The sequence below is a fragment of the Diabrotica virgifera genome, chromosome 4 (genome assembly GCF_917563875.1).
Source record: "Diabrotica virgifera virgifera chromosome 4, PGI_DIABVI_V3a".
Classification (NCBI taxonomy): domain Eukaryota; kingdom Metazoa; phylum Arthropoda; class Insecta; order Coleoptera; family Chrysomelidae; genus Diabrotica; species Diabrotica virgifera.
Genome location: NC_065446.1, coordinates 138,266,286 through 138,288,534, shown reverse-complemented (window position 1 = coordinate 138,288,534; position 22,249 = coordinate 138,266,286). Strand labels below are relative to the sequence as shown.

General features: G+C 33.0%; 1 protein-coding gene across 1 annotated transcript in view; it reads left to right on the top strand.

Moving 5' to 3' along the window:
- The first annotated feature begins 208 nt into the window (after positions 1 to 208).
- The window catches only part of LOC114339675 (uncharacterized), a 34,340-nt gene continuing 12,299 nt past the window's right edge, over positions 209 to 22,249 (top strand). The window contains exons 1-2 of the mRNA XM_028290342.2: positions 209 to 449; positions 17,369 to 17,601. Of these exons, the coding sequence (XP_028146143.1) occupies positions 410 to 449; positions 17,369 to 17,601 (273 nt within the window). The 5' untranslated portion in view covers positions 209 to 409. The remainder of the gene's footprint in view (positions 450 to 17,368; positions 17,602 to 22,249) is intronic.

The following is a 22,249-nucleotide window of genomic DNA, read 5'->3' as shown; positions in this document are numbered from 1 at the left end:
GAAAATAGACGGAACAATAAGTTTACAAGAATATAGCAAATATAACAACTGATTTCGTTGTAAATTATATAAAAATTCATGACCATTCCTTGGTACTAACTTAACAGCTTTCGTAATTATTTTGTAGTTCATCTCAAATCTACACACTTGTTTACGTGTTGACATAACTATAACCTTTCATATAACCTTTAATATCTTCCATTATCGAAAAATATTGTTTCCTAAAAGTCATGCACTTCATCTTAAAAATTGTATCTATGTCAAAGATATTTTGTCAACAAATTAACCTTTTTTTGAGACAGGTTCACGAAATTTAGATAGCAGGAACTATATAAAGAGTAAATTTACTCTTATAATATAATAAACTTATATTTGTATAGTTGGTTTTGGCAAAGGATAGACTGACAAAATGAACAAATTTTTAGTTAACTTCGGTTTGTTTGTTCTTGGTAAGTACCTACTTATTTTAAATTTGTGTCATTTATTAGTCATTAATTACTCTAACAAACCCATCTTCTTCTTAAGGTACCGGTGTATGTCATTATAGCCCTAATAGCGGCTTTGTATATTCCTGATTCAGCCTCAATGCCAATATTTTTATTACGACCTATTGTATTGTTTAGACAGCTATTTTTGTTGCTCTCGTTGTTTGTTTTATTACTGCTGCTTCAACATTACATAGCCTATGCGTCTTGAAACTTTATCTGTTGCTGGATATTTGTCACATCGGGTTTACATCTTAAGGCACGTATCCATTACGTTGGTGCTCCGTGCTCTGTGTAACTGCTCCAATAGATACGGCATGCGCTCCTCTACATATAAACCGCCACCTATTGGATCGCGGAAGGTGAGCGCCGCTCCGGGAGCACCCACGTATCCACTATGTGGAGCAGTTATACGGAACATGAGCACCAACGTAATGGATACGTGCCTCTATAGGTGTCTTTGATGTTATCATACTTTGATAAGATGTTAAATTAATGTAGGATTCGTTGTAAGTCTTCCTCGTGTGTGGCAACCAAAGCCACGTCAATTGCATAACACAAGATTTTAACTTTTACAATTTCTTTATTATCTCTTCCCTCTGCTTCTTCTGCTCAAATTCTCCACACTGTATTATTTGGATGCACCACTCGTCATTATTTATGACCAAACTTCCTGCCCGCAATTCCACTTCAGACAAGCTATGCGCTCTATGACGTCTCTGTCTCCTATCCTTCTTCATATTTCCTCGTTTCCGACGTCATTCATTCTTCATTCTTCTTTAGGCAACTATGAGTTTGGTTGTTGTGGTCTGGGAAAGTGTTTCAGCGCCGTAAGCCTACAGCCAGACAAGCGACAATTACGGCGCTGTAAGAGCGGTAAAATAAATTTCGAAACATGGGACTATATACATGCTATACTCACCGTGGGACACATTTTTAGAGTTGTTCTGAAGCTATTTCCTTGTGGCATTTTTATGATTAATTATTTATATGGGAAATAAGCCACAATTAAAATGAAAAAAATAATTTTATTAACGTTTCGACGCCCAAATCGGGTGCCGTTGTCAAAATACAAAATATTACTAAAATAAACTAAAGTGTTGTTGCTAAGCAAAAATAAACTAAGCAAAAATCCCAGGAACGCAACTCATAAATATTGGCAATATCATTTTAAAGTCTTCTACTTTAAAATGTATAATATATGTCTGAATTACCAATATAAATGAGTGAGATTAAATAAATTATTAGAAGAATTTTTTTTGCTTAGCAACAACACTTTAGTTTATTTTAGTAATATTTTGTATTTTGACAACGGCACCCGATTTGGGCGTCGAAACGTTAATAAAATTATTTTTTTCATTTTAATTGTGGCTTATTTCCCATATAAATAATTAAACATTTTTAGAGCTTCATTTTACTGCTCTTACAGCGCGGTTTTATTTGCAGCATAGTTTGACGTTTTATTTAGGTTTCTATAAACCTATAGGTTCCTTGTTCCTTTTACAAAGGTATGAAGGAAAAACAAAGACGAGATTCGGTATAGAGAGAAGAGAGATATATCGACAAATAAGATACGAGGTTAAACGAGTAAAAGAGGACTGAATGGAACAAAGATGTGAAATGGAAGAACTACAAAGAAAGCATGACGAGTTTAATATACATAAATAGCTTAAAGAAATTACCTACACTCAGAGAAAAAGAACTCCTCACTTTATGAGAAACCCCAAAGGTAAAATAATTCTCGACTTGGATGAAAAAAAGGAAGAATGGACTAAATATATAAAAGAGCTCTTCCTGGATACGAGGCCACCACTTGACACCACAAAGTATACGAATACTGGTCCTAGTATTTTAAAAGCGGAAGTAGAGAAAGCCATCAAACAGAGCAAAAATGGGAAATCTCCAGGCCCTGATCAAATACCATCAGACTGGCTCAAACTTCTGGATGACGACAATGTCTCACAACTAACAAACATTTATAACCATATATACGAGACTGGAATGATGCCACAGATATGGTTAGAGTCTACATTTATTCCACTCCCACAAAAACCTAATATATCATTATGTAAAGACTTAAGACTAATTATTCTCATGAGCCACTCTCTCAAGCTACTTCTTAAGATAATTCCTAATAGAATCAAGCAGAAATGTGAAGAGACAATGGGAAACAAACAATTCGGTTTCAGAGAAGGATTGAGAACAAGGGAAGCTTTGTTCTCAATGTTAACATTACTTCAACGATCATGGGAAGTACAGAAACCAATTTACGTCTGCTTTATAGATTTTGAGAAGGCGTTTGATAGAGTTCAACATGACAGGTTGTTTGAATATCTAGAAATCTTTTTGTTTGAACATCAATATTGGAATCAAGAAGCTTTTATTCTGGTAGACGGCACAGAAACAGACAAAATTTGCATTCAAAGAGGTGTCAGACAGGGTTGTGTGTTATCCCCAACTTTGTTTAACGTATACTCAGAAATAATTTTTAATGAAGCCTTGGAAGGACAATGTGGAGTTCAGTGGCAGCTGGTCAGAGGAGGCAAGGGAGGCTTAGCCTCCCCATAAATTTTTTACACACGCTACACTGTTTTGCTTACTTTGCTTCGCGTTAGAGATATCGCAAAAAGTTATTTGAACAAGTTGTTCCAAATAATATTCTAACCCCACATACCAAATTTCAGCACAAAATTCGCACTTTTAGTTTTTTCATTATTTGTAGTCGAGATCCTAAAATCGCAGAGGAGGCTGCTGGCCGGAAAATCTCACTTGCTAATGCTCCGCGTAGCCCAGCAGCGTTTAAGGATGGTTTGTGGAGACCCGGTCTCCTTAGAGCTGCACATCGCTTAACGCACACGCTGCCCGGAGATCGGGCAAGTGAGATTTTTCGGCCAGCAGCCTCCTCTGCGGATTTTAGGATCCTGACTACAAATAATGAAAAAACTAAAAGTGCGAATTTTGTGATGAAATTTGGTATGTGGGATTAGAATAATATTTGGAACAACTTGTTTAAATAACTTTTTCCGATATCTGTAATGCAAAGCAAAATATCGGTAATTTACCGTGTTTTTGCATTCGCAGAGTAAGCCGCTTTTAGAATTAAAAAAATTCAGTTGAGTATCTTAAACAATGTAAACCTTCAACCTGTATGGACTGCAAAACTTTAAATCTGTATTTATTTTGATATGCATATCTACTTACAGAGATAGAATTGTTAACAAATAAACGACATTGACTTTGATAATACACTTTTACAATTATACTAACTATTTTTAAAATGATATGATATTATGAAATAATTATGAATTATGATGATATTATAAAATGTAAATAAAAAATGGTTAAAAAATGGGACCTTAAATTAGATTTTTTTGGCGGATTTTTTTTGCTAGTACAAATTTGTCTAGATAATTTACAGTTAGGTATAGCCTCCCCTATTGAAAAAATCACGAGCCGCCACTGGTGGAGTTCGAATCGGGGAGAAACTATTAACAACATCGAGTAGTAGGCCGACTATGCTGGTGTGAACATCGATTTCGACAGTGGAAGCTTGTATTAAATTTAAATGTCTTTTTGCCGAGAAAAGTGTAGTTAATATTGCTATTAGTTAGAGGAAGCAATTTTTATTTTTATAAAAGTGCACAAAATTTTTGTAACTGCAAAAAGGAGTTAGAAATTTAATATCATTACGAATGCCTGTGCGTTGTTGCCAAATCGGTCTGTGAATTAAACAGAATGAGTAGAAATAGAAGCTCATCTACAACTGCTATACTGGATGAACAAAGTATTGAAGTTATTGTTAACAAGCTGACACCTATTTTATCCACCAAAGTAGAGGAACAATTAAATAAACTTGGTAACAAACTTGATAAACTAGAAAAAACATTAAATGAAGTAAGTACAAAACTGTCAACATTAGAAACTTCCGTAAATTCTAATAAATTGGAAATCATATTTACAAAAGCTAAAATAGAAGATATAGAACAGAAGTTCAGAGCAAGTAGTATTAGCATTATGGGTCTCAAAGAAGAAGAGGGTGAAAATTTATTATCGAAAGTGATGACCGTTTTTAATGACACCATGAGTATTAAATGTTCACCGTGGGAAATATATAATGTTTTTAGAATAGGCAAAAAAGAAGGAGGTAAACCGAGATCAATTATTGTTGAACTTGTATCATTTCTAAAAAAGAAAGAGCTACTTTCAGGCCGTAAAGCGCTCAAAAATTCTAATATATTTGTTAACGAAAACTTAACATCTAAATGTTATCAACTTTTACGTGCTGCTATATATGGCAATCAAGCAGCTTGGTCTAGGAACGGAAGAATATATACAAGACAGGACAACAATGTTGTGCAGATCAAAGACTTAATTGATTTAAGTTGAAGTGGTAGGAAGCGCTTGGTCACAAAAACTTGTAAAGTATTTTGTTCTTTTTATGTTAACAGTAAAATGTTTATAATGTGGCTTTGTAAACGATTAGTTTCCAATTACTTTAAAATATTTTAGTCTATTAGAATTTCATGTATTATTTCTGTTGTCAAGCTAAATTAATTAATTTCTGAGTTAATGGGAATCATAAAAAAGTATTGTCAGTTTAATCAAGTTATTTTCTTATCCAAGAATACGTATTAAAATATATTTTTTTTTATTTAATTGGTATAATAGTCTAGTTGATTTTTATTTTATGGGTTCGCTAAAAGCCGTAAAATTTTTTTTTTTTTTGTTTTTCTTTTTTGGGTTCTTTGTTTTTATATTAGAATACTGAGATTACTCGTTTAATAAATAAACAGAGATTTACGTAGTATGTATTATTAAGATTTATTGACACTTTCTTTTAGTATAGTTCGTATTTTTTTTTGTTTATTTTTTATATACTTTTATAATCTACATTATTTAGGCATATCTTATTAAATTGAAAGGCTTGCACTGTGAGATCCTTGTGGATACCTATTACCTTTTATATTTCTTTGTACAAAACGTATACATACATATAGACATATTGATTCTATCTTAACGTTATTAAACTTTCTTAATTTTTATTTTTTTTTCCTCTTTTTAAGTGTTACTAGTTTAATTTAATTTAAAATGTCTATAACTACGTATTACCAAAATTGTAGGGGTCTGCGTACCAAGACAGCAGAATTTATCCAAAATTTACATTCAGAGTCTTACGATTTTATTTTATTAACAGAGACATGGTTAGCTAATGATATACAGGATGGAGAGTTATTTAATAAAAATTACGTTGTATACAGAAAGGACACGAATTTAAAAATTACAGGTAAAACAAGAGGAGGCGGGGTTCTTATAGCAGTAAGTAGAAAATTTAGTTCTCCGGAAATTCAGGTAGACACTCCTCTAGAAACCTTATTTGTAAACGTTAAGGTGTTTGGAAATACTATTACATTAAACCCTACATATATTCCTCCAGCATCTAAATTAGTTGTGTACCACGAGTATGCTAATTTATTTGAACGATTGGATCAGTTTGTTGACAACAGTACATATATTTTATTGGCGGGTGATTATAATATACCACAAATAAATGGTATAAACTACCACTTTAATGATCGAAATGAAGTAGAAAATATAATTTAAAATTTAATATTGTCGTATAATTTAAAATCATATAATAATGTCGTAAATATTGATAATAGGACACTAGATTTGATCATGAGTAATTTTTGTATCAAAGTCGAAGAAAGCATATCACCATTAGTAAAAATAGATATAAGACATCCTTCATTGGAAATAGAATTTAGTATGAAGAAAAGTAGTTTTAACAAATGTAATAATTTAGAAAGTAGATATAATTTTAATAAAGCAAATTTTAAGCTTATTTATGAATTGTTAAGGGACTTTAATTGGGAATTATTAGGTCAGTTTGAAAATGTTAATGAGTGTGTGTCGTATTTTTATCAAATATTATATAATATTCTAGATATAACGGTACCAAAATTTAATATAAAACCAAAAAACTGCAAAATATTTCCGCCTTGGTTTAATAGTGATATTATAAGTGATTTAAAAGTAAAAGAGTTTTATAGGCGCAGAAGAAATCAATCAGAAGATTTTCAGGTAAAATACAGTGAAAAAAGAAAGGAAATTAAATTAAAAATTACAAATGCATATAATGCTTATCTTGGAGATATACAGGGTAATATAAAACGAAGCCCGACACTTTTTTGGAATTTTGTAAAAAATAATAGGCAAACCAGCAATTCCGATGGTACTTTTCAGGTTGAGAATAGGGACGTATCCGATCCTAAAATTATAACAGGCGAGTTCGCTGATTACTTTTCTTCGGTCTATGATAATGATTCCTCGTATAATAAAGATGTAATTACCGAAAAAATGCGTGAATTACCCCTACAATTTTTTGATAATATTCATTTTGAGACGATTAGCACTACTGATTTAGAAAAAGCGTTTTATAAATTGAAACCGAAAAGGTCTTCTGGCCCTGACAATATTCCTTGTTATATTTTTAAAGGATGCAGGGATTGTTTGATGTACCCATTGATGGTAATATTTAATAAATCATTAAGCTCCGGTGTTTATGCAAACGAATTTAAACAAACCAAGATTGCGTTAATATTTAAAAATGGTGATAAAAAATATGTCAAAAATTATAGACCAATTGCGGTCCTAAATTGTATAGCTAAAATTTTTGAATTCATTTTACATGATAAGTTGTACAACAGTTTTAAACATTTGATCTCAGCTGAACAACACGGCTTCTGTAAAAGAAGATCAGTTGAAACAAATCTCTTGACATTCGTTAATAAAGTAAGGGAGAATATAGACAATAAAATACAGGTAGATTGTATATATACAGACTTTGCAAAAGCTTTTGATAAAGTAAGTCACGACAGTTTATTATGTAAATTAAATTACTATGGAATTAGCGAACATTTATTAAATTTTTTTATCTCGTATCTAAGATTACGAACTCACGTAGTATCATATAAAAGTGAATTGTCACACATATTTTTAAGTGGATCAGGAGTTCCTCAGGGATCTAATTTGGGACCACTCCTTTTTTCAATATTTATAAACGATTTACCTTCACAAGTAACATCCGATTGCTTGTTATACGCAGACGACTTCAAACTATTTCGTAAAATTGAAAACATAAATGATTACTTAGAGCTTCAAAATGATATAGATAATATTTGTGAGTGGTCCTTACGGAATAAGTTGTTATTTAACTTATCAAAATGTAAATTATTAACATTTAACGCAAATAAAAACCCTTATCATTATATATATTTTTTGCAAAATTCACAGTTAGAAAGAGTGACTTCTGTATGTGACCTCGGCATTTGTTTTCAAAATGATTTGAAATTTAATCAGCACATAAATAATATTGCTAAAAAATCGCACCAGTTACTAGGTTTTTTAAAGAGGACAACATATGCATTTACAAACACTGAAATAATACAATATTTATATTTTTCTCTAGTGCGTAGTAAATTTGAATTTGCTAATGTAATATGGAATCCTACACGGCTAAATTTAAACCGTTCTATAGAAGTAGTCCAAAACAAATTTTTAAAATATTTGTACTTTAAAAAACATAGAACCAATCCCGAATATGCTTCATATGATCCTATCAGAAAAGAATTTGGTATAATAAAACTTGAGTATATAAGAAGAGTTTTTGCCATTACGTTTCTTTTTAAAATATTGAATTATTTAATCGATAGCTCCTATCTTATGTCTCAAATAAACCTTTATGTAAAACCACGTAGTATACGCCCTCGTCAACAGACTTTTTGGTAAATGATGATAGACCGATAACTCGACTATGTCATATACACAATGACTTCTTTTTTTCTGTAAATATATTTGACACAAATCTACCAAAATTGAAGCGTGAAATCAAAGGGATATACACTAATGATTAAATGTTGTCACATTAGTACCTCACTCTTAATATTATCACATACTTAAGTTGAATATTTTATTTTAAGTTTGTGTTAACATCTATATATACTTTCAAAAACAAAACATCAAAAACCAACCAAATATGTAGGTAAATACTTGCTGTCTTGGTGGGCTCCTTATGCACGAATAGGTATACGCAGGTTATTTTTGTTCTTGATACAAATGCACTTTTTTTGTTTTTTTTTTATTGTTAAGCGTTTTTTTGTTTTTTGTTTTTTTATATGTATACGTTTACACCTTATAATATTTATAATATTTAAGTTCTTTACGTTTTCTCTTTTTTTTTGTTATTTGATTTCAATATAATCGTTGTAATAATGTATAGAAACATGTAATTAGGCTTTGCCTGTTTGTTTCTTAAATAAATAAATAAATAAATAAATAAATATGCAGACGAGACCGCGATCATGGCTGAAAATATCGAAGATCTTCAACTCCTTATAAATCGAGTCACTAGAGAATGCTCCAATAACGGACTTACCATAAATGCAACAAAGACAAAGTTACTTGTGGTTAGTAAACTAGACGCTGACATCAGTGATACTCAGTTCGGGTTTCGAAACGGGCTTGGAACAAAGGAAGCACTATTTGCACTTAATATCATGTGCCAAAGATGCCTGGATGTTAACCAGGATATGTATATATGTGCTTTATTGACTACAACAAGGCGTTCGATAAAGTTCGCCACGAACACCTGATGAGACTTTTGGTAGAGAAAAACTTGGATAAAAGGGACCTCAGAATTATTTTCAATATTTACTATAACCAGAAGGCGAATATTAGAGTAGAACGGGAAACAACCGAGGAACTCGAGATCAAAAAAGGCGTAAGGCAGGGATGCATACTTTCACCAACCTTGTTTAACTTATATTCAGAAGATATTATAAACAGAGCCCTTGCTGACCAAGATATAGGAGTTAAAATAAATGGCACTTTAATAAACAATTTGAGATACGCTGATGACACAGTATTAATAGCAGAAACCCCGGAAGATCTCCAAACACTGATAAACAGAATAGTAGAGTGCAGCGAAAAGTTCGGTTTATCACTTAACATCAAAAAAACAAAAATAATGATGGTGTCGAAATCTCCACAAAATTTTTCTGACGTAACCGTACATGATCAAAGAATTGAGCGTGTTAGAAAATATAATTACCTGGGAACTGTGATTAATGAAAACAACGACAACTCTGAAGAAATCAAGATCAGAATAGAAAAAGCTAGAGCTACTTTTACCAAAATGAAAACAGTTTTATGCGGAAGAGAGCTAAGTTTAAATCTTAAAATTCGCCTGATGAGATGTTACGTGCTGTCAGTTCTTTTCTATGGAATGGAAGCTTGGACACTGAAAAAGATCGATACAAGGAAAATAGAAGCATTCGAGATGTGGATGTACCGCAGGATACTGAGAATATCGTGGACAGATAGAGTGACAAACATGGAAGTGTTGCGAAGGATGCAGAAAGAAAAAGAACTTGCGCTTACTATTAAAAAGCGCAAACTGCAATACTTGGGACATATAATGAGGGGACAAAAGTACCAGCTACTACAATTAATTATTCAGGGAAAAATAATAGGTAAAAGATCCATTGGCAGAAGAAAACATTCATGGTTGAAGAATTTAAGAGATTGGTACAAGTGCAGCAGCTGCCAATTATTTAGATCTACGGTATCAAAAATACGCATAGCCTTGATGATAGCCAAACTTCGGAACGAGGACGGCACCTGAAGAAGAAGTAAACAAGATGTCGGCCCTATGCAACTAATTGTCAGTGATGAATCAATAACAAAAGTTAACCATTTTAAATACCTAGGATGTTGGATAAACGAGACACTAAACCCGGATGAAGAAATTAAAATTCGTATAGAAATTGCAGGATGAGCATTTATGAAACTTAAATCTATTCTGAGCAACTCTCAGCTGAACTTACAACTAAGAATCAAGTTCCTAAAATGTTATGTGTATCCTGTATTACTATATGGATGTGAAACCTGGATCATGAAGGTTAACATGATGAACAAATTAGAAGCCTTTGAGATGTGGTCGTATCGTAGAATGCTCAGAATATCTTGGGTTCAACGCACTTCAAACAGAGAAGTCTTAAACAGAGTAGGTCAAGGCAAAGGTGACTTAATGAAGATGATAAAAAAGAGAAAACTTGAATATCTGGGGTATATAATGAGAGGTAGCATATACAGGATGCTGCAGTTAATACTCAATGGAAAGATCGACGTTAAAAGAGGAATTGGTCGAAAGAAATATTCATGGCTCCGAAACCTTCGTCAATGGACTGGCTTATCATCAGATCAATTGTTACATGCCGCACAAGATCGAGAATGATATCGGCAAATTGTTATGGAAGCTACCCACGCCTAAATTTGGGCACGGTACTTAAAGAAGAATAAGAAGAATCATTTAAGATTCAACATCAGCGCACGGAAAACGCGTTACAAGATTGCAGCTTTAATTTTAAATATTTTCTCGAGATATTTGGCACACACATCCGTAATAGGGTAAAGAATGGCGGTATAGAGCCCACTTTGAGAAATATGTTAGTATGTGGAAATTACTCTATAATTAAATAAAATATTTAAAAAACAAGTCTCTACCGCCATTAACAATAACAAAAAAATACACTTTCTTCAAATAAACTTTTTTTAATATAAATAATGAATAACTAAAAATCGATTATTTATCTATAACAAAAAATCGAACTTGAATGACTTGGCAACATTTAGCGCACCTATGAGAATAATAATTATTGTTATCACAATATTGTGCCTTTGTTTTGATAGTATAGTGTCACTGTCACTGTCGTACTGCCGACGCACTATTGCCGCACTGTTAAAAGTTCTCAGAACTTAAAAAAAAATTATTGACGCGCTGATGTAGCCTTTGAATTAGGTGATGATGCTGATGGGCAAATTAATCGCTTCTTTCTCAGTATATTTTGTGTTAATTTTCTAATTTATTATTTTAAGCCTTTTCATACATTTACTTTATCGTACTACATACGTAGTATAATAGATAAAGTTATAGGATCATGCAAAAAAAATTTTCAGATTTAACTTTTTTTCGACGTTTTGAGTCCCCCTGAGTCTAAAAAGCAAATAAAAAAACGCTGGACGGAAGGGCCGCCCGAGAACTTTATCGTACCGATATATTATCGTTATCGTACTAGATACTAGAATTCTATAAAAATAACAAAGTTACTCGTTATTTTGATAATGTAGAAACAACTTGTATACTTGAAAATATTTTATGGTTCTACGCATCATTAATTCCTGCACTTGAGAAAATGTTCGATACCATATTTCGGGGACACACTATAAATAGAGGTATAGATTATTGCATAAATCAATAGAATATTATGGTAGGGGAGCCCAAGCGGGGATTTTTGCAGTTACTCAAGCGCGTCAGATTATTACATGGGAAGAAACCTTGTACCCTGAAAATGTACCTCTACCATATATTGGCTCTTAATGCAGGGGAGTTCGTTAAGGAAGGGCCGAAAAAAAATATATCCTTAGAAAAACTCGAAATCGTCAGATTAAGATAAGCTAAGTTAAGTAGATGTAAAACAGTGTATATTTCAAAAATCTGACGATTTGACCGGGCGTAAGGAAATGGCTGAGTTGAAAAGTTTCACAAGAAAAAAGAGAATATTTCGCGAAATGAATGACAGATCGAAAAACTAAAAAATACGTACTCAATATTTTTCAAAAATCTATCGAATGGTACCAAACACGACTTCTCACGGAGAGGGGTGGAGGGTAAATTTAATATTTTACATACGAATCCCGCGATATTTCGCGAAATGAACATCAGATAGAAAAACTAAAAATACACTTATTCTATTTTTTTGAAAAATATATCGAATGGCACCAAACACGAACCCCCACGGAGGTGGGGTGGGGGTTACTTTAAAATCTTAAATGGAGCCCCAATTTTTTATTGCAAATTTTTATTCGAAACATTTTTTCGAATTATGGATAGATGGCGTTATAATCTAAAAAAACAATTGTTGGAAGTGGAAAATTAAATTTAAAATGGAGAAGTCCCCACTAAAATGGAAAACTTTACTTAACTTTTTTTGGTTTTAGGACCTACTCTTCACAACGCAATAGGTCCCCAAAGCGCTCGAGTGACTGCACATTAAGCATACTTTGCTCCCGTACCATTATAGTCATAGTTTCATTTCAAATTAGTTCATTTTTCTGAGAAATTAATAGTTTACAATATTTGCATTTCATTCTATTTCTATTACGCCAGTCAATGCGCGAGATTAAGAACAAGATATTACCTCCGAATTCTATCCTACTGCATGGATTTTATTGAAATTTTGGGAGTAGCCCAATCTCCTAATTCAAAGTCTATCCTATATACTATGGCGCTTTTATCATGGGGGCGGTTCCCACTACTTCTCGGGGGTGGAACATTTTTATTTTCGAATTACATGGAGAAAAAAAAAAGATTTTTAAGAAAATTTAAAAATGCATTCTATAATTTGATCACATTTTTTACAAAAACCATTCATTTTAAACCCGTTCAACTTTTTGAAAGTAGAAATAACACTGTATTAAAAGGTATTGCAGAAGAAAAACAATGCATTTAAATTCTGGTGGATAAGGGGTTAAATGTATGTACTTCTCATTTTTCCTTAAAGTAGAGTAGTCATATATTTTTTTGCACCATATCTCGCTTAGTTTGAATGTAACCGACATTTAACGGTGCCCGTTTTAAAAGCCTTTTCAAACACTACAAAAGGCGTTGGTAGCATTATCCACCTAGAACCTACCGTTCCTCTGTTATTTCAAGTTGAATACACCAATTTGAGCATGCACCAAAAAACAAACTCTTTTCACCTACCATATCTCTTTTTGTATTATAAATAGAACATTTACGAAGGAACGAATCTCTTTGTTATTTATAATCTAAAAAAATGTTTTATATAGTGTTTTTAGTTCGATATATAGTTTTTAAGGTATTCACAAAAAAAACGTCCGAAAAGGTGTCATTTTTCAATGAAAGTGGCCAATTTTCAACTACGCATAATTCAAAAAGTATTGAGTTCTCAAAAAAAAGTATAGACCAGTTTTTGCTTAGAAATAGGTTCTCTAGCCACTTCCGTGCTTATTTTGACCAACAAATTTTCCATCCCCTTGAAGGGGTGGAAACCGCCCCAAGATAAAAGCGCCATCGTATATAGGGTAGATTTTGTTTCTTGACCTATTTCCTACTTACTGTGAAAATATCAAGTACATCGATGTAGTAGGATGGAATTCGGAGCCAAATACCCTCATTGACTGCCCTATAATACCTAATAATGCTTTGCTACTATCGCGTGAGAGGGGACACACACAAGATTATAGCACAATTTCTATTTACTGTAACTTTTCGAGTTTTTTTTAAGCTACAGCAACGAATTTTATGTCATTGGAAAGGTAATTTTGCATTCTTTCAAAATATTTAAAAATATAGTATCTAAAAAATTAGGAGTTTTTTTTTCATTTCCGGTTCAACCGGAAGCCATATTTTAGGTAAAATGTATTGTGGTAATAGGTAATAAAGTACTATATATGCCTGCCAAATTTAAAATTTTAGTTTCTATTACAGAGAAAGTTACGGGCACTCGAATATTTTTTTATAAAAAATTCATAACTCTCCTCCTATGGGGAGTTAAGAAATATGACTAACGTTATTCAATTTAGCGATAGGATATCAAAAATATCTCAAAAAGTAAAGAAATTCCTTGTAGCGATTTTTGAGAAAATCTAGTTCAAAGTTATGTCAAATTTTGACCCCTTAAATATAGGCAACCCATAACTTTTTCTGAAAAACGATAATATTCTTCTTATAGCCCCATCTTTAGGCTATATAACGACTTTTTTAAGTTAAACTTATCTTAAACAAGTCTTTAGATAGGTAGGGAAATGTGTCGGGAAATGTGGCGGCCATGTTGGCCGCCATTTTGAATTTGGAAATGTCAAATTCCGTATTTCTATTTACCTATCGATGAGCTAACTTTAAGTTAAATTTCATTCGTTTTGGTCAAAATTTGCAAAAATGGGCCCTACATAACCCCCCTATTTCGGCCCCCCTTTAAGATGTTTTTTTTTAAAGCTTAGTTTCTCGACAAAATTTTCTTAAACTTACTCATACCCAATTTCATCGAAATCGGTCCGGTAGTTTTTGCTGGGTGGTGGCGACATACGTACATACGTACGTACGTACATACATACGTACGTACATACTTCCGACATGTTTTTTTATTTGCTTTTTAGACTCATGGGGTCTCAAAACGTCGAAAAAAAGTGAAATTTGAAAAAAATTTTTGCACGATCCTATAACTTTTATTATACATACCTACTATATTATGTATGTAGTACGATAAAGTAATATCTATTATACAATTATACTATACTACGTATGTAGTACGATAAAGTAAAAACATGTCGGAAGTATGTACATACGTATGTCGCCACCGCCCAGTAAAAACTACTGGACCGATTTCGATAAAATTCGGTATGAGTGAGTTTAAGAGAATTTTGTCGAGAAACTAAGCTTTTAAAAAAAATCTCTCAAAGGAGGGCCGAAATAGGGGGTTTATTTAGGGCCCATTTTCGCAAATTTCGACCGAAACGAATGAAATTTAACTCAAAGTTAGCGCATCGATAGGTAAATAGAAATACGGAATTTGACATTTCCAAATTCAAAATAGCGGCCAGTATGGCCGACCGCCCACCCGACACATTTCCCTACCTATCTAAAAACTTGTTTAGGATAAGTTTATTTTGAAAAATATTTGTATAGCCTAAAAATGGGGCTATAAGAATAATATTATCCTTTTTCAGAAAAAGTTATGGGTTGCCTATATTTAAGGGGTCAAAATTTGATATAAATTTGAACTAGATTTTCTCAAAAATAACTCCAAGTAATTTGTTTATTTATTGATATATTTTTGATATCCTATCGCTAAATTGAATAACATTAGTCACATTTCTTAACTCCCCATAGAACGAGAGTTATGAATTTTTTTTTTAAATATTGGAGTGCCCGTAACTTTCTCTGTAATACAAACTGAAATTTGAAATTGGGCATACATATATAGTACTTTATTATCTATTACCACAATACATTTTACCTAAAATATGGCTTCCGGTTGAACCGGAAATGAAAAAAAAAATCCAAATTTTTTAAATACGCCTTATATATTTTTAAATATTTCGAAATAATGCAAAATTACCTTTCCAATGACATAAAACTCGTTGCTGTAGCTTAAAAACTCGAAAAGTTACAGTAAATAGAAATTTTGCTATAATCTTGTGTGTGCCCTCTCTCACGCGATCATAGCAGAGCATTATTATAGGGCAGTCAATGAGGGTATTTGACTCCGAATTCCATCCTACTACATCGATGTACTTGATATTTTCACAGTAAGTAGGGAATAGCTCAAGAAACAAGATCTACCCTATATACTATGACGCTTTTATCTTGGGGCGATTCCCACCCCTTCAAGGGGGTGGAAAATTTGTTGGTCAAAATAAGCACGGAAGTGGCTAGAGAACCTATTTCTAAGCAAAACATGGTCTATACTTTTTTTGAGAACTCAATACTTTTTGAGTTATGCGTAGTTGAAAATTGGCCATTTTCATCGAAAAATGACACCTTTTCGGACGGTTTTTTGTGAATACCTTAAAAACTATGCATCGAACTAAAAACACTATATAAAACATTTTTTAGATTATATATAACAAAGAGATTCGTTCCTTCGTAAATCTTCTATTTATAATACAAAAGAGATATGGTAGGTAAAAAGAGTTTGTTTTTTGGTGCATGCTCAAATTGGTGTTTTTAACTTGAAATATCAGAGGAACGGTAGGTTTTAGGTGTATAATGCTACCAACGCCTTTTGTAGTTTTTGAAAAGGCCTTTAAAGCGAGAACCGTTAAATGTCGGTTACATTCAAACTAAGCGAGATATGGTGCAAAAAAAAATATATGACTAATGTACTTTAAGGAAAAATGAGAAGTACATACATTTAACCCCTCATCCACCAGAAATTAAATGCATTGTTTTTCTTCTGCAATACCTTTTAATATAGTGTTATTTCTAGTTTCAAAAAGTTGGACGGGTTTAAAATGAAAGGTTTTTGAAAAAAAAATAAGATCAAATTATAGAGCGCATTTTTAAATTTTCTTAAAATTCTTCCTTTTTCTCCATGTAATTCGAAAATTAAAATGTTCTACCACCGAGAAGTGGTGGAAACAGCCCCCATGATAAAAGCGCCATAGTATATAGGATTTTGAATAGGATATATATATATATATATATATATATATATATATATATATATAGGACTTTGAATTAGGAGATAGGGCTACTCCCAAAATTTTATTAAAATCCATGCAGTAGGATAGAATTCGGATGTAATATATTGTTCTTAGTCTCGCGCATTAACTGGCGTAATAAAAACAGAATGAAATGCAAATATTGTAAACTATTAATTTCTCAGAAAAATGAACTAATTTAAAATGAAAGTATGACTAATATTCTATTGATTTATGCAATAATCTATGGTGTGTCCCCGAAATATGGCATCGAACATTTTCTCAAATGCAGGAATTAATGATGCGTAGAACCATAAAATATTTTCAAGTATACAAGGTGTTTCTAAAATATCAAAATAACGAGTAACTTTGTTATTTTTACAGAATGCCAGTATCTAGTACGATAACGATAATAGATCGGTACGATAAAGTTCTCGAGCGGCCCTTCCGTCCAGCGTTTTTTCTTTATTGTTAGGTTTTTTAAGGGATTAACTTTAAAATTGTCATCAGAATCATTACCTTGGATGAGTAACTTGATCTATTTTATTTACGTTCTTTATTATTAAACATGTATTTATAAAAATATTCTCTTCTTGCAGCTGCAAGCTGTGTAGTTTGCGCACCAAACGATGGTGGAAAACCTAGAGGAGTGGTCGAGGAAGCAGATCTGCAAATTGCTGAACTAGTCAAACCATACATCGGCGAACGTAGAGTGGTATCCAAAGCACTGCAAAAGTATCTTAAAGATTCCGATTATCAAGTAATAAAAGATCTTACTCGTGAATTCGACAAACACAAGGACAAGTGCGCAGATATCGAAAAGAAAATGAATGTAAGTAATTCTTTGTTCGTTGTTCGTGAAAATACCTACAAATTGTTATCAGAAATATTTTGTTCGGCATTCGCCAAACCTTTTAACCAATGATTTCAAAATTCAAAATTTCATTAATTTGGGTTTAGAAACAATCATGCAACCAACAGGTCCATAGAATCACTGAGCACACAGAAAAATCACTAATAGAAAAAAGCGTATGTTTTCTAGTTCAAATTTTCTACTACAAAGATGCGTATGATTTAAAATAACTCTTAATCTCATCATCAATCAGCCAATCGTATCCACTGCTGGACATAGGCCTCCCTCAGTTCTTTCCAGTGTTCTCTACACTGGACCTCTTGTAGCCAGTTTACCTATATTCTTTTGATGTCATCGGTCCATCTATTCGGTGGTCGTCCTCGGCTTCTTTTATTGTTTCTGGGCCTCCATTCTATGATTCATCTTGTTCACCGCCCATTTCGTGTTCTAGCTAAGTGCCCTGCCCAGTTCCACTTAAGCGTCGTGATTCTTTCGATGACGTCTTGAACTCCTGATCATTTCCTGATTTGTTGGTTTGTTATGTGATCTCGAAGGCTCACGTTCAGCATTGCACGTTCCATGGCTCGTTGTGTAACTCTGAGTTTATTCGCGGATTTTTGCGTCAATGTTAAAGGCTCCATAAGTTTGCATGGGCAAAAAGCATTGGTCATAAACCTTTTGCTTGAGAAGTGGACTTTTTAGAATATGGCTTAATTTGCCAAATGCTGCCCATGTCTCTGCTTATTTTGATTTGGTATGCTAGATATTTGCAAGTGTCTCTTTGTTGTATGGTATTATTGTCAATAGTTATATTTCCACTCATTACGATATTTGTCATACGTTTAGTTTTCTCAAAGTGTATTTTTAATCCTCCTCCCTCAGACAGAGTTCTAAGCGAATGTATCACAGAAACTGTATCTTGCAAGTTGTCTGCGATTAATATATCATCTGCAAACCTCAAATTAATGATTTAATCTTTCTCTATCTATATTGATGCCCATAACTTACCATTGAGTATTCTTAACTTATTCTTACTCCTCGACCTAAGCTAAATTTTTATGTTTATTCGTGTAGCCGTATAGTTGATGTACTGTCCTCATATATGTTTTTGATTAGTGATGTGTACCTGTAATCTTTTTGTCCCAGAAATTTTGTCAATGATAAAACGAAGAAAACTCGAATATCTGGGCCACCTGATGAGAGGACGTAAATACGCATTACTTCAAAAAATACTCACGGACAAAAATATTGCATATTTTATCTTCAATCGTTATTATTTGTTTATTTTTTATCTTTGAAATGTTAAGTATTTTTTTCTTTATTTATTTATCTATTTATTTTATTTATTTTTTGATGTATTTTTATTTATTAGAGATAAATAAATGGTTAAACATAGTCTTTATAACCGAATATGAAAAAATAATGTCACAAATTAACAAACATTGCATAGTATGAAAAGTGTGCTTTGGCGACTTGACAATTCTTGTTTTGTTGAAATGTCAATTAGAATATGTCAGTTGGAGAGTTTTATTTTTCGATTCTGCAATTTTCTTGCTGATATGCCACATTTAAGCGAGTTAGTGACTGTTAGAATTGTTACTTTAAGAAATGAGGGCTACAGACAAGAAGATATTGCGTGGATAGCGGATATTCATCAGTCGACTGTTTCGCGTATAGTAAAGCGAAACAATGAGACTGGAGAATACAAACGGCGACCTGGTCAAGGACGAAAAAAGATGTACAACGCCAAGAGATGGCCAATATTTAAGACTTAAATCTTTGCGAAATCGTACATTGACAGCTCCCCATCTCAAAAATGAATTACTGATCACAAGACAAGTTAATGTAAGAGTCAAAATTGTGACTAGAAGACTTAAAGAGGTTGGTTTGAATCCAAAACGGCCTGTCAGTGTTTCACTTCTTCTACCACGGCATAAACCTCAAAGGTTGCACTTTGCAAAAGCCCACGTTAACTGGAACGAACATCAATGGGAAAGAGTTCTTTTCACAGATGAAACGAGGATACAATTATGGAAGCCAGATGGACGTGATCGAGTATACAGAGGGTCTGGGGAACGTTTCGCAGAATGTAATCTTGTACAAAATATTAGCTTTGGTGGAGGTTCTATAATGCTATGGGGTGGCATTAGTTGGGAGAGTCGTACGGAGCTTATTGAGGTGAATATTCGAATGAATGATGACTGGTACATACGGAACATCCTTAAAGAGCATGTTTTTCCTTATGCCGGCTTCATTGGGTATGATAACTTTGTGCTAATGCATGATAATTCCCGTGTACACACCACAGGAACAGTCATATAACATCTTGATGATGTTGAGGTTGAGGCTCTAGACTGGCCACCAATAAGCCCTGATGCAAATCCCATAGAACATGTATGGAACATCCTACAAAAACGTATACGAGCAAGAAATCCAGCTCCAAACCCAATTGCAGAATTAAGAATTCTTGCACAGGAAGACTGGAATCGACTTCTGCAAGAAACCATCCAAAATATTCTGCGGAGCATGCCTAGAAGTACGCAGGCAATCATTAGAACTAGAGGAGGAAATACTAGGTACTAAATTGTTACAATGTTGCCGTAAAAAATTGTTATGTTGTCGTTATTGTTTCTCTTTCTAATTAAATGTTATACGCAAAATCAGACTATTTTATTAATTTCTCTACAAATTAGTTGTGACTCTGCAATATGAAAGTTAGTTGACAATAAATATACGTAGGATAGTCCAGCTCAACTGATTTAGCAATAAAGAGTATAAAATTTTTTAAAAGGAAAAAGTTATACTTCAAAAACAAAATATGCAATATTTTTGTTTAATAATGCAAGGAAAATAGAAGGAAAACGCAATCCAGGCCGTAGAAGAATGCCATGGTTGCGGAATTTGAGAGAGTGGTTTGGCTGCACCACTAATGAACTTTTTAGGTCAGCTGTTAACAAGGTCAAGATAGCCTTGATGATTTCCAATCTCCGTTAGGAGTGACACAAGAAGAAGAAGACCTGTAATCGATTCGGATTTGCTTTAGGGCTTCCAGTACTGTTTCAAACTCTACAGAATCAAAAGCTTTCTCGTAATCGACAAATGCAAGAACCAGTGGTATATTGTACTCGATGTATTTTTCAATTAAAATCTTTTTGGTATGCAAATGGTCATTTATGTCGTAAATTATGGTGCAATAACCCCAGAGGTCAGCGATCGCAATCAGCAGTTTTACCTTTTATATTCAGTATTTTGATTTTATATAAAAGTAATAACATTGTAATTAATTTCAGTTATTTTCGATTAATTAAAAGTGAAGTATATATTTTTTTTCTCTGATTTTGGCCTTGGTTTAGAACTAGAACCTTTAGCCACGTAATTGTATAACTTATCACTAAGTCAGGGGAGTAATGTGTAGTGTGTGTGGTAAGAGCTCAGTAATGTTAATGTAATAAGAGCTATATATATATATATATATATATATATATTTACATATATATATATATATATATATATATATATATATATATATATATATATATGTTAATATAATGTAATAAGAGCTAAGTAATGCTCAGTGGTAAGAGCGCCTGCCTTTGGATCGAAAAAATCCGAAAGGTTGTGGGTTCGAATCTCACCAGGGTCAGAAATTTTTTCATTTATTATAAATTAATAAATGAATATGGTTTCTGTCCTTGTGGGATCGGTAATCACCGGAGGGACCGCAGACGTTCGGATACAATTAGCGTCTCTTTGCAAAGACAATGACGTCGACTTTGCAAAGTAACATGAAGTATACTTGTAAAAGTTAATAAAGGTCATTTTAAAAAGTACCTTAGTGAGTTTAAACCTTTAAGTGGCACAGTGCAGTAGGAAAAGTGGGAGAGTCCTTTAGCAGATCCTCGTCGTTTCTAAACGTTTACCCGCTACGAACCAACTTCCAGGGAAAACCATAGTAGTTCTACCCCAGAAGTGTACGTAAGGCCAGTGTCAAAGTGTAAAAATCCATTTATATGCCGAAAGACGATAAGAAGAAATCAGAAAAGAAGCCAGTTCCTTCGAAAAGAAATGCACCAAAGCATAATCTTCTATCTGTAAGCAAATTTAATATTTTTTCTAATCCTAATTTAATTGCTTCACAAATTTCATCGCCTAAATTTAGTAATTCTCTTGCAACTATTAGTGAATCGATTGTCGAACCTGGTGCTGCTTCTATTTCGCAAAATAACTCAGTTGCTCAATTCCTGCTGGCTAGTCAATTAGATACTATGGCCGTGGCATTCGCTCCCGCTCTTGTTTTTGATGTCAATGAACATCTATCTGTCGTACCTGATTACGATCAAAATCAAAAAATTGAAAGTCAGCCAACAAGTTCTCTATATCAACAAGACAAGAACACAGACGGTACCCAGCATTCTACAGAAGAAAACCCAATACTCGGAATTCCAATCAGCGAAAGACCATTGAATTGTTACAACAATCAAATCATATTCAAATTGGTAAACTACAATCCTGCAAAACCTATAACAGAACAGTGCTTCGTAACAAAGAAAAGAATGCACGTCCAACTCGTTAAAAGCGACCAAAAAAATGATATTTTCAACTTCTTCAAAAATTACGTTGATACAAA